The sequence below is a fragment of the Protopterus annectens genome, chromosome 13.part0 (genome assembly GCF_019279795.1).
Source record: "Protopterus annectens isolate FY-2018-M chromosome 13.part0, PAN1.0, whole genome shotgun sequence".
NCBI lineage: Eukaryota > Metazoa > Chordata > Ceratodontiformes > Protopteridae > Protopterus > Protopterus annectens.
In genome coordinates, this window is record NC_056747.1 from 956785115 (window position 1) to 956802410 (window position 17296).

Here is a 17296-nt window from a genome sequence, read left to right on the forward strand (position 1 = left end):
ACTTCAGAGAAGTAGATACCAAACTGGAGAGGTCCCAGGACGGAACCCTGTGGTACTCCACTTGTCACTGCTTTGAGGTCAGATTTGGAGTCTTCAACTTTTAAAGTGTGGGTTCTGTCATTGAGCCAGTTGGCAACCCATCTTGTGACGTAAGGATTTATACCTAGTTTAGTGAGTTTAGCTATAATTCCAGAATGGGGGATGGTGTCGAAAGCCTTGGCGAGGTCAAGATAGGCTGTGTGAATCACCTTACCCTCATCCACGGCTTTGGTGACTGCCTCATAGAAGTCGATCAGGTTCAGGAGGCATGATCTGTCTTTCACAAACCCAAACTGGGTGGGATCCAGAGTTTGGAGCTTACCAATGTCTTTGTTTACGAGTTCCATGATGATACGTTCCATGGCCTTTCAGACCAGACTAGTCAGGCTAATAGGTCAATAGTTCCCGGGATCAGTGGTGGCTCCCCATTTGTGGAGTGGGATAACTGTTGTGGTGCACCGTTCAGTGGGCACAAAGCCTGATGCAAGGCTATTATTGAACATGGTGCTTAAGTGGAGAGCCAGTTCGTTCTGAAGTTCGTGTAAAATGCGGCCTGGGATATTGTCCGGTCCCATGGATGCTTTGTTTTTGGCTTTAGAGAGTGCAGCTTTTGCCTGCATAGTTGTGATTACAGGGACTCTGCATTCTTCCTGTATAGATATGGGCCCTTTAGGGGGTGAGAGGGGGGTAAAGTTAGCACTGAACCTATCTGCCAGGATGTTGCCAATATCAGTTGGTTCTGTAATTTTCGTGCCTTTGTGCTGTAACACAGAGCAGATCTGGGTTTTGCCATCTAGATTCTTAACATAACTATAGAATGCTTTGTGATTGACCTTGGATTTAGTGGCAATTTTGTTTTCGTAGCTAGCTTTGGAGGATCTTATAAGAGATCTCAGCTTCTTACTGAGGCTGACCAGGGAGCTCCTCCACTAATGTATTTTACTCTCTTTTGCAACAGTTTCTTCCTTCTGTTGTACAGTTTATTTATGGCATGGGGACCACCAGATTGGCTTCCTTTTTTTGGAGGATAGCGTCTTGGTTCTGTTTGGGATCGCACGATCCATGCACTTGTGTAAGTGCTTATAAAGTGCATTTGTGTGGGATTCAGCAATTGTAACTGTATTGTCCATCTGCATGGGTGGCTTTGGAGAAATTTTTTACTGTGGTTTCCTTAATGGGGGGTGGGGAAGGGATGTGGATATAAAGGGTGATAAGCTTATGGTCGGATCGGACCAACGAGGAGTTGACTTCAGGTTTGGAACACCGTTCACTCATGTTGGTAATGACTAGGTCTAGGATATTGTTGCCCCTGGTGGGGGTGTGGATAAGTTGATCTAGGGCATTGGAGTTTATGAATTCCAGAAAGCGTTAAGCTAAGTAGTTAGTATACGAGTAGTTTTCCCAGTTAATGGTGAGGTAGTTGAAGTCGCCTATTATTAGGGTGTTTGGTCGAACCCTAATATTTTCCAGTACATCAAGAAAAGAGGAGTGGGAATCCTGGGGCATGGTGGGGGATCTGTAGCAAGCTACAATTTGATTTCAGTTTTGCCCATAGTTAGTTGCACTTGGATAACCTCAGATGCATTATGCTGAGCAACTAGCCTGGAAGTGTGGATATCCTTAATGAATATGGACACACCTCCGCCTTTGGTGTTTTGGTCCAGGTTACATGGCCGAAAAGTGTGGTATGAGTTATAGCCTGGTAGTGCAGGGATGCTGTCTGGAGCCTTGAACCAGGTCTCAGTCACTGCACAGATATCGACGTTCTCCATTTTAAGGAGTGCCTTGAATGAGTACATTTTGAGATTTAGACTTCTAGCATTGAGTAGCATTACCCTCAGTTTTTGCTTGCCAGTTCCTGTTATGGTGGTGAATTTGTTATTTGAACCCTGCCTAAAAAAGGCACTGTAAGGGCAGCAAGAGCCTTAGCCAGTATCCGAAATCCCAGGGGTGACAGGTGCAAGGCCATCTGTGGCAAAGCATCGTGGTCTGTCGACCATGTCATCCCAAGCAGACAGACACTGGATCCCCTTAGAATGACACCAGAAGCTTAGCCAATTGTTGAAGTCAATAATTTTGTCCTTGTACTGCGGTATCATTCTGGGCAATGGCAGAATGCTACTCGGGGCTAGGGTCATACCTGCCTGGGCTACAAGATCGGAGAGCTCTTCCATGTCTCTTTTCATGTAGTCCAGGGAGGTATGTCTCAGGTCATTCACACCAACATGGACAATGACAGAGTCATATTTATACTTGTTGTGGAGTGACCTGAGTGCATTGGTTATGTGGCGGATCCTGGCACCCAACAGGCAGCTGACAGTAACCTTCTCCTTATTTAGCCTGGTAAGTGGGACATCAGTGTGCCTGACTATAGAGTCACCTATGACTAGAGTGTTGGGTACGTTGTTTTGCCTTATTTGCTGTGGTTGAGTGGCACATGTGGGCTATGTGTCATTTGGGTTGTGTTGGGGGATGGAGGTTGCTTGTGTTTCTGCTTTGGAGGTCTCTGTTGCTTAGACAGATTATTATTGAGAGCCTCCGCTAATGTTTTTGTGTTACTATGTGTGGATTTTGGTGGTGTAGATTTAGTGAGACTATGTGATGAGTGTGGTGTGGTGCAAATGTTTACCTTCTCCTCATGACTGTCAAGTTCAGTCTTGGTTGGAGAGAGCTTTGCCTCCAGTTTGGCTAGATAAGTGAATCTCTCACAGGTTGTAGTGTTGGGTGGTAGGAGGAGAGGGTTGTCTGTGTACATGAGGCAATTTCTACATTGCCTCAAGATGCCCAGATTCATCAGATAGACAGGAGAGAATACTGCAAGCTGACCCTTGGGCATTCCTGAATAAAAAACTATTTTCCTCTAGATAAGTGAGGAAAGTAAGTACAAGAGCTGTTTTTCTCTAAGCAAGTGAGAAAAGTAAGTACAAAAACTGTTTTCCTCTAGGTAATGAGGAAGATTGAGTGCTATAGTAATTAGTAGCTTATTTAGTGCTTACAAATTCTGAACAAGTGCTGAGCATGAATAAGCAAATTTAAGTGCTAAAACAAAGAATCTGTATCTGCACTAGACGAGTTACAGGGCAGAAACAAGTGCAAATGCAGGCTTTCAAATCAGAATGTTGAGAGAGATGGAAGATTGCCCAAACGGCCAATAACTACAATTTCTGGGCCAGAACCACTCCTTATGTGGTAGACAGGTTTACCTAGTGCTTACCACTCCCACTGATCAGCTAGAAGGCTTCCCTCCAACACAGAAAAGCTTGGGGGGATCAGAAGCTTACATACAGTCCTGGATACAGCAAATCTGTGTCTGGAACACTAATTACAGGAAAGGTAGGAAACAGGCTTACAGTTTTTCTACAGAAAAGTAGCAAAAACAGTAGTAAAAACAATTCACATGCAGTGCAAGGTTGCACACTTGAGTATGCAGCAATGTTAGACCAAACGCAGTTTACAAAATGCAATTAAATTAAAAAGGACTAAAAGCAAGTGCAGAAAATGTTTATTAGGTAGAATGTGGTAAAGAGATGGGACTGGGGAAGTGTCCCAGATCAAATCTGCAGTGGGGTGGGCAACTGCAAAAGCCACCAAATTTAAACTACACACCAAAAATAGGGAAGGTGGGTGAGGCAAAACAGTTTCAACAGAAAACACATGCAGTGGCCCTAGCAGGTCGGCTGACATAAATTTCTTTCTGAACCTACTTATGCCCTGAAATATATTTATTTTTCCATTCTTATTTTTCTCACATAGATTTTCATTTTACAGTCTGGTGATATGATTAAAGCTGCTTATTTCTTCCCTCAGCCACCCAGAATGCAGATCAGTATCATTTTCAGAAGTGCACCTTGTCATTGAAGACGGGACACAAGACTGTGAAGTCACCTGTGAGCAAGACTTAAAACTTACTAAACTCTAGGTGCATATTACAAAAAAGGGGACTACTACAAATTTTAATAAAATTGTTAGAAACATCAAAAGTTGTTAATTAATTTAACTTGCCAAGTCTGTTTTGGGAGTGTGTGTCCATTTCCCTCTTATTCCTAATGTGTTTTCATGAATTTCTTATGTGTGTGTTTTCTACCTCAAGAGAATATTAGAATATTTTTCTGTTGTATGCGTGCACATATTTTACCTGTATATTTGTGTGTGACGCCTTTCCTTAATGTAGGATTGTTTTGCGTAGGAATGAGTACAAACATTTACCTTTGCTCTCTCGTGTTATAATGTTCGCAAAACCACATTATGTGAACTGGAAAACAAAGCAAAGTCATGCTGTGTCAGTAGTAGCAAATAAAATACAGTCCTTATAGAACCAGTTAATATTTTTGTTACAGTACATAATGCCAGTCAGTGATATCCTGTTTTTTTTTTCCTTCAGACTTTATCACTTCCAGTAGTAGTGATAGTTCACGGGAGTCAGGACAACAATGCAACAGCCACTGTATTGTGGGACAATGCCTTCGCTGAACCAGTAAGTACATATGTTTTCTGTTTAATCTGATATATTCTTGTTTAAATTGTTTTTGTCTGACACCACCTCATTTACTTCTGCTTTTTGATCCATTATGAAATGCAGTTGCATTTATTTGGCACTTTGGTAGATAATCAGTATGTTTGACAACCCTTGAGAAGAAAAAGCTATTTACGTTTAGATTTTAAATTGTGAGCAGAGAAGACCCTGGCACTTTCTTACTTACAATTTTACTGTTTATCTGTCAGTACAACATTAAATAATTTGTTGCACCTTAGCAGTAAACTGTCAAGTAATGTTATTTGGGGGATGTAAATGTTAAAAATATTATGAACCAGTTCACTAACATGTCATATCTGTGATGATGACAGACGGATGTATTTATTTGGCATGGGCTTAATGTTAATCTTTGATACTGAACATTTTAATCTGTTACTTTTTGTTTAGTCATCTTTATATATACATGCTGATTGGTGTTCTTATGAGTGCACAACATTTATTCTGTTTTAATAGGAAGTATATCTAGGTGTTTCATTTGCAGAGTGTGTGAAGCAGATCAAATTCTAGATGTTAGAATGGCACTTTGGCTCATTTTGATATACTTCATTCCCACTGCTTCAGTGGCATTTTCGGTTATCTGCCCAGGTAACTCAGTATTGGCCAGTTTTCAGAAGTGCATACTCCCCTCCCTCTCGATTCCTATGACAGCTTATTGGATAAACATATCCTAAGAGGGAAGCCTTCAGCTGTGAAACAAAGTGAGTGTTCAGACTCTCTGGCATCCAAAACGGAAAGACCTCCAACTCTTCACAGGATTCAGTGCTGATTTTTCTAGCTTGCTTACTGCTCAGATAAGCCCTACTTGGGGACCCCCTCCTCATTTTATTATTAAATTTATTATTCTTTTTCTATTTTTATGTTTTTTTAAACATTTTTATTTTTAATATTTTGTCTGTTTTTAGAGCAATTCCTGTGGGAATTTCTGCTTGTAGCATTGTTTGTTTGACTTCTTTCTTTGACAAATCCTTGTTTTTACTGTTTCTGTGGAAACCTTCTGTATTTCTCTTGGAAATGCAGTGTGTATGTGTTCTGTTAGAGACTAGATCCAGTCTTTATTGTTGCTACTCTGCCTTATTTTCAGCTTTTGACAGGAAAATATTGGAGAACTTGGGATTTTTCAGCATTTCTACATTATTTACTATATCTATGACTCTGCTGTGTGTATGTTTAACATCGGATCACAATTTTACTGTGAATTAAGTTATTTGAATGTACTGTGGAGATTTTACTCTCTGACAAGAAAATATATTTTCCATTGCTATTAAATGTTATTTTATGACATTTAAACGTTATTAAAGTGTGTGGAGCTAATTTTTAACATTGGTTTGGCATGTTGGCTGCTTTAGTGTTTGGACTTTGCGCACTGGAAATAGAGCAACTTCTGTCAGCACATCTCCACCTATTTGTTGTGATAATAACACAGTTTGGCAGTTATTTGTGTGGGGGACATAATTTTTACTAGAAACTTTTAAACGTGTATTGAGATACATTACCTAGTGCTATCAGTTTGTTATTCTAGCTGGTCTTCGCTCCCCTGAATTTATGGATCGTAATTGTGGCAAGACCCCCCCCCCCCAATCAAATCCAGTTGCGTGTAATATGGAAAAAAAATTAAAATATGCCTTAACCTATGGTTAGTGATTCTGTTGAGGCCACTGCAGACCACTCTACAGGGTAATGGGGCAAAAAAAGTAGCTTTGCCGGCCACTATGGAACGGTGGTTAGACAAACCCACTGGAGCTATTCCAGTACTGGCACAGGTATTGGAGAACCAAACCCTTTAGTTGCAGGAGCAGTACGGGGTAAGAAACCCCTTGCCAGACATAATACTCTGTCCTCAGATATTTCATCTAGCAGTGAAGTTCACAAGAAAAAGAAACAGAAGGTTCATCATACAGCTGATAATCAAGTTGTAGCTGTTTATAAGGCTGATGTGATGATCTTGCAAAGATTGCTCTGCAGACAGCTAACTCTGGTGGTTGTGTTCCCATACATAGCTCTAGTGCTAGTTTGGCTAGAGATCCTTCTGTTTTAAGGAATACTGAAGAATCTAATGAGGACAATAGTGATTTCCTAGCTGACACTATATCCAGTCACTCTGATTCTTTGGAAGGTGAACCTGAGCTTAAGTTGAAACAAGTGTTCACTGTTCCATAGTTGATTTTAGATTTAGTGATGCTTTTACTTGGGAGTAGTCACAAACTACCCCACAGTTTGGCAGGGTATATGATCTTATTCAGGACAAGATACTCATTTCTGTGGCTAAACCCTTTTCTCTTACCAGCCTTGAAATAATACATCGGTATCTAATCCAACAATCCCTAAAAAGGCCCAGAGAAAGTCTAGTGTATTTTTGAATATGACAGGTCTCTTTTCTGATTTTACTGCTGAGCCATCTACAGACTCATCAGCTGCTTGCTCAAATAAAAAGTCATTGGCTTCATCTAATCCAATGCCCCCTGCTTAAGAGGGAAAATGGTTAGATCTTCAGGGCAAAAGGATGTCTCTTTCTTGTAATATAGCCTTTAGATTATTGAATTAGCATGGCTGTATGTTGTAATTTATTTTACAGTGTGCATACAATTTGGATAATTTTGCCGCATCATTACCTGCAGAGGAAAAATTTTATGTGAATGAAATTGTTTCTGATTTGACTCTGGTTTGTGTAACATGCCTTGAGAGGTGTGCTTGAATGTGCATATAGTCTCTTGAAATGCTGCTGCTGCTTCTGTTGTATTAAGATGGGATGGTTGTTATCAGAACTTCAGTGATTTATTTATTTTATTTATTGACATTTGTTTACTGGGAATAAATACTCCATTTCAGTGGAGGCCCAGGGAGAAAAGCTCCAAATAGTTAAATAACATCAAATAAATACTGGTGCAAATGTAATTAAAAAGCAGATATACATACTGATTTATAGTGGAATGCACAGGACACAAAGCTTGAGAAGACACCAGTGGTATAAAATAATTGATGATTTAATATGACAGTCAGTACATTCAAAAATATTAGAAGTATAGTCTGTTATGCTAGGAAATAAAAATAAAAAGATAAATGCTCACCCTATGAGTGGGGCAAGGGCAGGTGTTAAAAGGTATAAATAGTATAAGAGGTTAGGTTATTAAGAATGTGTGAAGTATTCATTAATATAAATCATACAGGTGAGGTGCATCGGCATAGCCATGAGTTAATGAGAAATCCTTTGAGAGAAGACTTAAATACACGGAGGCTAGATTTAGCTCTGATTGAATTTGGGATAGAGTTCCATTGTTATATATGCTGTGCGAGTATAAACTTTGCCCCTTACTTTTTATTTTGTTTATAGATTTGATGAGCTTTATCTGGCAGGTTAACTGCAAATGTAGTTGTCTTTTGCATTTCTCCAGTTTTTATTTGAGAGAGAGATCAGGATGTTAGTCAAAATAGTTGAGCAATAGAGAGGAGAGAGTAAAAGAGAAGTGTTAGTTGGGTTGATTCTACTAGGAGGAATAAGGATCTTTTTACTCTATATAGTAGACCTAGCTTTTCATTAGTTATTTTTATGCCGTTTTGTATGTGAGGATGTAACTTTAAATTGTCATCAGTGGTAACTCCAAGCAAATTGGTAGGTAACTACTTCAGTACCTGTATTGTTTAAAGAGATAATGTGGAAGTTACTTTTAGCATTAGCATTGGACTTTGGAAAAAAATGGTAGTAGTTTAGACTTTTTGGGATTAAGTAAATGATGGTTTTGATGTAACAACAGTTTGACCAAGTTGAAGGTATTTTTGTGTCATGGATTGTAGTTGTACTGGCTGCAAGATTAGCAGAGGAGAGTTGAGACATCTGCATACTGAATAAGGCAAGCTTGTTGAGAAGAGGTTTATAGGTTACTGATGAAAAAATGTTAGAGCAGTGGGCTAAGAGTGGCTTGAGGAACACCCATTTTAACTAGGAGAAAATGCGATGATTTAAAAGCTGAAATTTTTAATGTACCTTTAAGTTTTGAATTGATGTTTGAGCCCTGGGTTTCACAGATTCTCAGACAGTGGGATGATGGAGGCAAATAAAAGTTAAATAAATAAAAGGCAAATAAGATGTTTCATGCACCCAAGTTCTCCCCAAACAAGATTTATTCCTTCAAGGATCATAGCAAACAAAAATCCCAGCCAAACAAAAGTCAGTGTCCAAAATAAATGGCAGGAGGATAATTCTTAGAAATCTACCAAAAGGAGTTATTTTCCAAAAAACTACCAACCCCCTGCAAAGGAATGACTGTGCTGAGTCAAAAAGCACCCTATCCCCTCCCCCATCCTTCGTTCTCTTCCCCAGGTTCTGTCTCAACCCTGCACCCTGGCTGCAAATACTTTCACAGAAATAGGTTCTGAAAGTAATTTGGAAAGGTTGCACTTGACAACACTGTTAAAGAGGAACCTGGGCCAGTAGATGGGGCACCATAAATTCTTACCAGGGATAGTGCCCACAGCCCTCTTGGACATGGGCAGTCATTACTAAATGCAGTCCTGGGTATTGACTAGCGTATCTATGGTATTGCTTTAGGATGAAACGGCTAGGCTTGAAATTACCTCCGGGTCAATAGCCTAGGAACCTCTTATGGTCCTATGAACGTATGCTAGGACCATTCTCCAGAGGCTCCTGGATCCTTATCCTTCTGTGACAATGTGAGGTAGTGCCAGCTATGCCAGAGAAAGTAGGGCAGTGGATGTGTAACATATGCCAGCATAGCTAGATGGAGTTTTGTAAAGAATTATGTGTTATTTGTATATAAAACTGATTTGTACAGGTGCTTATGCTAAAAATTTATTTGTAAAGCTGCTTGTGTTAAAAGTGTACCAACAGTGGGTTCTGATGGACAGAAAATAAATACACCTGTATGTCAGACTGTATTATAACTGTTGAAATGATTATATTGTAACAGAGTATACTGGAAGATTAGAGGTTAATCTCAGTTTAGCTAACTTTGAAAAATCGTCTGAAATTAAATTACCTGTTTTAGGTCATAAAGATCATATCTTACAGTTCTGACTGCAGCCAGAGACAAAATGTCTGTGAAAACCAGGGCTAGGAATCCTACTGTATTGTCCTTGGGGGTGAACTACATGCTACTGTAGGGTGGACGTTTTTTTAAATGGTTTTATAGCTTCCAGATGTTATAACACATCTAAGCAAAGATCTGTGTCTGTGTATTATGACATATGTGCTAGATTTTGCTTCAGTTTTTAGTAATGGGGGTAGTGTGGGAGCCAGAAGTCAGGTGACTAGATGTATGTGGTTCAGTTCTGTAATCCAGCACTGAAATTATGTTTTAATACTAGAAGAGACAAGTATCAGGGCACTCTGCTTTGGACCTGACAAGACAACTCACCCACTTCATTTTGCTTTGCTTTATTAAGTAAGTAGAAAACCATAATTCTTTAGATCAGTCAGGAAAATACAGTGGGATTGGTTAAGTATTGTTTTTCTGTATCTGTGTGAAGCTTTCCGTCTGTGTTATTTTTAATATTTCCTTTGATAGAAAATTCTGGTGTTTATTGTAAATAGATATTTAGTGTTTTCATGTTATTTTATTATTAATTATTAAATATATTTAAACTTTTCATTGTGGTTGGTCTTTTAGAGAATATTTTAACCTTTGAGAGTACTTGTATTTATTTGGTGACACCTGAAGGCATTGCTGCATTGGTTAAATACTACCATTTGTATTAGTTTTACTCAGTACGATTGGTTATCCTGGTAAGAGCCTTTAGAGTAACTGGCTTTGGAGTGTTCTGGTGGCAGTGTCTACCTTATATTCTGTGCAGAGGGGGCATAGCTGGTAAATCTGTGCCATCCTTTCCAGGTGTGTGTGGACGAGTGAAAATCAAATCTCAGTGTGTGTGGGAGCTGCTTGGAGCAGTGACACAGAGCACTGTTTTTCCAGAGAGTGTGATGGAGGGCTTGGCTTGGAACACTCAGCTGAGGACTCAACTCTACAGCTGTGTTAATGGGGAGTCTTATTTGGGGTCTGGATGGAGAGAGGGAAACCCAGCCCCAGTACCGAGTGTGCTCCCTGTGTGCTCTTATGGGAAATTGTGCTTGATGCAGAGAGCTGCATCTGAAAATGCTATGTATATATTTGTTCCAAGTGTGAACATCCCTCACCTGTGTTAGTAATGAGGATTGACCCTCTTTGGTTAGTGGCCCAGAGGAGGGGTATCACACCTTCCACCTCTCAAGTAGGGTAATATTTGGGAATCTACCCAAAATGCCACTCAAGCCATGGGAATGCCGAACATAATACAGTTGCGTACATCCTACCTGATGTCCTTCAAGGATGCATCTGCAGTCATAACATATTGGGTTGTCCTGCCTCAGGCAGCCCTTCGGTCGGCCGGATTCCAAAGTCTGGGTCTGGCCTCGGCTGATGTCGCACTTTCCCTGACGTCATAGCTTCTGGGGTATAAAGGCATCAGCCGACGCCATTTTCCTCAGTCTTTCTTGCCGCGCGGTGCCCGAAGCAGAAGCTGTTCGCAAGTGCCGGTCGGTCAGATCCAGAGATTTCAGCTACCGAAGACTTCGAAAAAAGCTAAGTACCCCGTTGGGGACTCTTTCTTGCCTCAGCCGATGTCAGACAAAGTAAATAATTGTTTAACTTGTGGGAAACAAATACCTCATAAGGATTTCCATTCTTACTGCCTTCCTTGCTTAGGCCCAGACCACGACGTATCAGCTTGTTTAGCCTGTGCCTCCTTCAACCGACGGACTCTTAGACATCGGTCGGAGTTTGCAGAAGAATTTTTCGGAACCGCTTTTGCATATAAAATGCCGTCGGAGACTCCGACTTCACATATGGCCAAAAAACGCAGGGAAAAGGACCGACACTCACGGCCCGCGGTTTCGGCTGAAACCACGGTTAGGCCTACCGCGAATGTCTCAGTTTCGGCTGAAACCGAGTCCTCGGTTCTTACTACGACCGAATCCATACCTCCGACAACCGAGGCCAGAGAGGTCCCGGCTGAGTCGGCTTCAGAAATCCCTACCGAAGCTGGTACTCCAGAATTGTCGGACACCATTCCATTGGACATTTCTACTCCTGCTCGTGGGGCAGCTAGGCCCCCAGCTTCTATGTCTATTAAGGCCTTCTCCAGGGCTAAAGCTGCTACTTCACAGAGGCCTTCCTCAAGTTCTCAGATTCTCAGTCTTGCTGAGGACCTTATATCTTTAATTAGGGGTTCCCAACCTCACCCAGACAGGGTCTCCCAACCTCCACCTGACAAAAGGCCTAGGACTGAACCCTCTGAACCTCTCTCCTCTGATTACTCCACGGATGGATCTGATTTGTCAGACCATCAGGAAGGGGCCTATTCGCCTTATGAGGACTCAGATGCAGAAGACTCTATTCCTTCGGCCTCCCCTCCTGAAGAATTTTAATTTGGGGATACTTTGCACTCAATGAGGGAACACTTTCACTGGCAGGGTCAGGATTTTTCTGATTCCAGAAAAAGATTAAGGACTTTCTTACATTTGCCCCAGCATAGGCCCTTAGCCATACCACCAGTGCTAACTGTAATTGATGATGTGTATAATGATGTCAGTTCCGCACCTGATTCTCTTCCCCCGGCCCCTGCCAAACCTGACAGATATTACAGGGTCCCGGATTCTCAGTTCCACCTGTATAAAGCCCATGCTGCAGACCCAGAAACTATTTCTCAGGGCCCAAAAGGTGTTGCAGCTGCCACTGCCAAAAATCCCCTACCCTCTGAAAGAGAGTCTAGAGCATTAGAGAGATGGGGAAAAAAGGTTTATACATCTGCTACCCTTTCTGCCAGGGCATTAAACTGTCAATTCCATATGATACAGTACCAAGAATATTGGTTAGATCAGCTGAATAAAAAGCTTTCTTCTCCTGAACCTTTAGACCGTAAATCCCTTCAGGATTTGGTACACAACTCTCAGCAGGTCAGTAATCATTTCTTAAAATGTGGCTATGATGCACTGGAGGCTTCATTTAGATCAGCTATGACTGGGGCAGTAATTCGTAGGCATGCCTGTCTAAAAGAGCAATCCTTGCCAGACCATGTCAAGGCTAAACTCCTAGATGCTCCAATGGAGAAACAAAGTTTATTTGGCTCCCCTGCACAGGAGATTCTAAAGAAAGTGGAAGAAAAAGCAAATTCTGTGCAAACAGTAAAGGAATTTCTGCAGGTCCAACCTCCGAGGTTCAGCAGAAACTGGCCTTCAAAGAATTGGTCCTTTCCAGACACCTCCAGAGCACAAAGGGGCAGGAATAGACGCCCTAGAGGCAGAGGTCAATCAAAGGGTGCCTACAGGGGCCGTCAGTGGCAGCCTGACAACCAGAGGAGTAGTGCCACAGCTGCAACTACAACCACTACCACAGGACAGACACAATGACTTGACTCTGATTCCGCCTACCAGGGAACAACTGGAAGCTCCCTTGGGCGGAAAGCTGGCTTTATTCTCAAAAAACTGGCATTGCATTACAAAGGACTCATGGACATTGCAAACAGACAAAGGATACAGGTTTCACTTCCACACTTTACCAAAAAGGAGCGGAATGCCAAACCTTCCACCAAACCAGAAGCCAGAGGCTTTAAGACAAATCAACAATTTACTTCAGATGAAAGCGATAGAAAGGGTACCATCTATGGAACAAGGCCAAGGATTTTACTCCAGACTATTCCTTGTACCAAGAAAAGAAAACCAATGGAGGCCTATTCTCGACTTGTCCGCACTGAACACATATCTCATTGTGCCAAAATTCAAAATGCTGACCCTACAGCAACTTCTTCCCATGTTGGGCAAGGAGTCTTGGCTGGTGACTCTAGATCTCAAGGAGGCATACCTGCACGTCCCTATCCGACCAGATTGCAGAAGACACCTCAGATTTCTTGCAGGATCAGAGCATTATCAATTCTCAGCATTACCCTTTGGCTTATCTATTGCGCCCAGACTATTCACGAAATGCCTGGCATCAGTAATGGCACATTGCAGACTTCACAGGGAATTCAAATCTACCCATACCTGGATGACTGCCTAATACAAGCGGACAACAAGACACAGTTGATAAAGGATTTGGCCTATGTCATACACCTGTTACAGGCCTTGGGATACACAGTCAACATCCAAAAGTCAAGACTAGTGCCATCCCAAAGGATAACCTTTTTGAGTGCGGATCTGGACACAATAACTCAGATGGCTTTTCTCACAGAAGAAAAACAAAAACAACTTCCAGATTACTTCATGACTTTGACAAGACAAGCTCAGCTTACTGCAAGGAAAGTCCTGCAGGCCCTGGGTTACATGGCATCCTGCATAATCTTGATCCCACATGCCAGGCTGCATATGAGGAAATTACAATGGTACCTAAGGAATGTATGGTCTCAACACAGGCACAGTCTAGAAACCATGATACCAATCATTCCATGCCTTCAAAAGGAATTCCTGTGGTGGGCTCAGGCCTGCCAGTCCAACAGAGGGTTGCCTTTCAACAAACCAAAACCAAGGCAGACCATCACTACGGACGCCTCAGACCTAGGATGGGGAGCACACATGGAGGACAAATGTATCCAAGGCCTATGGTCTCAAGGCCAGCTAAACTTGCACATAAATCAAAAGGAGATGCTGGCAGTGAAGCATGCAATCGAGGCATTCAAACCATTCCTCCAGCAAGGACATCTGCTGATAAGGACAGACAACACCACGGTAATGTGGTACATAAACAAGCAGGGAGGCACGCATTCCTACCATCTATGCTGGATGGCAATGGATCTGTGGAACCTAGGCCTGAATCTCAATATCCAGCTGCAGGCCATATTCGTACCAGGAAAAGAGAACTCACTAGTAGACAGCTTAAGCAGAACTACCACGGATGCTCACGAATGGATGCTGCATCCAGACATCTTCAAACTCATAACAAAGAAATGGGGACTGCCAGAGATAGATATGTTCGCCTCCCCACTCAACCACCAACTGAAGAAATTCTGCTCAAGGACATACCACCCACAAGCCTGGAGGGTGGACTCTCTCTCTTTCAGCTGGAATGCCCTAACAGTGTATGCATTTCCACCTCTCCCATTGATGTACAAGGTTCTACTGAAGATCAGGGAGGAACAGCCAAAGGTGATACTAATAGCTCCGGACTGGCCAAGACAGCACTGGTATCCGCTACTGAGAAGCATGTCTCAGGCGAACTCATGGCCTCTACCCCTATGGCCTCTTCTTCTAACGCAGAACAATTTCAAGACCCTGCATCCAAACTTGAAAACACTGCAACTAACTGCCTGGAAAATTGCTTAAAACCAAACCAAACTGTCTTATCTCAGAGGGTCAAGGACATTATCTTGGAGGCTCGCAGACCCTCCACAAGGAAGACATACTCAGCTAAATGGAAGAGATTCCTCATTTGGAGCACATCAAAGGGCACAGATGTCAGTGGCAAACCTAGCACACATCCTAGAATACTTAGCAGAATTGTTCCACAATGGCCTGTCCTACTCTTCCATTAAGATTCATGCTTCAGCAATTTCAGCAGAATACAATATGGATCCTCCTATCTTCTCTCACCCTCTTCTCAGACAATTTTTGAGAGGGATCAAAAATGTAAAACCTCCAAGGAGACCCCCTCTGCCTGCATGGGATCTCAGTTTTGTGCTGGAAAAATTGACACTACCTCCTTTTGAACCAGCAGCATCAGCAGACTTACAGTTTTTATCTTGGAAAACTGCTTTCTTTCTGGCAATCACTTCAGCAAGAAGAGTATCCGAGTTACAGGCATTAATGGCAGTGCAGCCTTTCCTTATTTTTCACCAGGATAGAGTGTCTCTGAGAACCAATCCTACTTTCATGCCAAAGGTGGTATCCAGGGTATCCTTGAACCAAGCTATTCATTTGCCTACGTTCTTCCCTAACCCACAGAACAAGGGAGAAAAACTTTTGCACACCTTGGATGTACACAGACAACTACGCTACTATCTGGACAGAACTAAAACCAGCAGAAAAACTGACCAACTTTTTGTAGCATATGCAACTGGGGTGCAAGGAAAAGCAATTTCCAAACAGACAATTTCAAAATGGATAGGAAATTGCATTCGCTTTTGCTACTATTTTCATGGAAAGACAGCTCCTGAAAATATCAGACCTCATTCCACAAGGGCCACAGCCACCACTACAGCTTTCCTACGAGGGGTGGCTACCAAGGACATTTTAGAAGCTGCTACTTGGAGCTCCGTGCATACATTTACCAAGCATTACAACCTTCCTTTATACTCCAGATCCCGAGCAGGCTTTGCAACTGCAGTTTTACAGGGGATCTTAACTACACCATCCTTATCTTAGTACCTCCTCCCCCAGTTTGGCTATGGTATTCTATCCATATGTTATGACTGCAGATGCATCCTTGAAGGACATAGTACAGTTTTGTACCTACCATAAATGTAGATGTCCGATAGGTATGCATCTGCAGTCAGGATTACCCACCCTCCTTCCCCTCTGTGGTATTCCTAGGGTGCTTACCCCTCTTTCAGCTAGCTGGGGGAATCTGTTGTGGTGTATTTGTTTGTTTGTTTATTTGTATATATGTATATATATATATATATATATTATATATATATATATATATATATATATTGCTACTGTTTGGAACATTCAACATTTATCCAAATTTAGCCTTCCTAGAGGGCACCTGGCATCTGGGGCAAGAAACACTGAGGAAAATGGCGTCGGCTGATGCCTTTATACCCCAGAAGCTATGACGTCGGGGAAAGTGCGACATCAGCCGAGGCCAGACCCAGACTTTGGAATCCGGCCGACTGAAGGGCTGCCTGAGGCAGGACAACCCATATGTTATGACTGCAGATGCATACCTATCGGACATCTACATTTATGGTAGGTACAAAACTGTACTTTCATCATATTGATCAGCACTGCAGGAGCCTTATTCACATGGATTATATACTGCAAATGATATAATAGACAGCTTCTAAAGTTTCAGGGCACCTTGTGTATGCTAAAACTGCCACTCAGCTTGAGCTGAGCTGACTAAAGACATGTTAGTGCACCAGGCCATTTACAACTTTTCTGCTGTTGAAGAGAGTGCTCCTTTGCGGACGTTCGAGGATTAACAGTCAGCTTGAGCTGTTCCTTTGAGGAAAAAACTTCCACTTTAAAAATCAAAATTGTTGTTAAATTGCACTTTCATGTTTATGAAAGTTATTTTTGAGCTAAGAGTTTTGTGTTGTAAGGGACTGTCAAGACTTAACTGTACTTTTAAACTGGAGCATACTGTTTCCTTTTATTTTTAAAAGTTGTTTTAAAATAATTGAAAAACATTTATCTGTGGAAAAATTGTGCTTATTTTTGGTGTAGAAAATTTGTTTTAAAGTGCCTTTTACTATGTTTTTGTCTGAAAAAAGTGACTTTTAAAGACTTGCTGCCCCATGGTCAGCTGTTCTTCCAGCCACAAAAAGAAAAAGTTAAGCAATCATCCTTTGCCACCACAGCAGACAAGCAGTTTCTCTCAGCCGTAGCTGAGTGACTCTGTACAAACCACTCTTCTTTTACCCCAATCCCTCTGGTGTAGCAGCTAAAGCCACTATGGGCCTGAGGGTCTAGCCTCCTCTTTGGCTGTTGTGATCCCCTTGGTGGGCAAGGGAGAGCCACTGCTGTCAATCCATGGAGAAGTAATGGAGAAAAGCTTCCCTGTTTAGTCAAAATGTTGTGCC

The 17296-nt window shown here is 41.9% G+C and overlaps 1 protein-coding gene across 4 annotated transcripts in view; it reads left to right on the plus strand.

The window, feature by feature from the left end:
- Nucleotides 1-17296, plus strand: part of LOC122787814 (signal transducer and activator of transcription 5B-like) — a 2227565-nt gene that overhangs the window by 1580145 nt on the left and 630124 nt on the right. For all 4 annotated transcript variants that reach the window (XM_044054718.1, XM_044054719.1, XM_044054721.1 and 1 more), the window contains one exon: nt 4421-4513. In XM_044054718.1, the coding sequence (XP_043910653.1) occupies nt 4421-4513 (93 nt within the window). The remainder of the gene's footprint in view (nt 1-4420; nt 4514-17296) is intronic.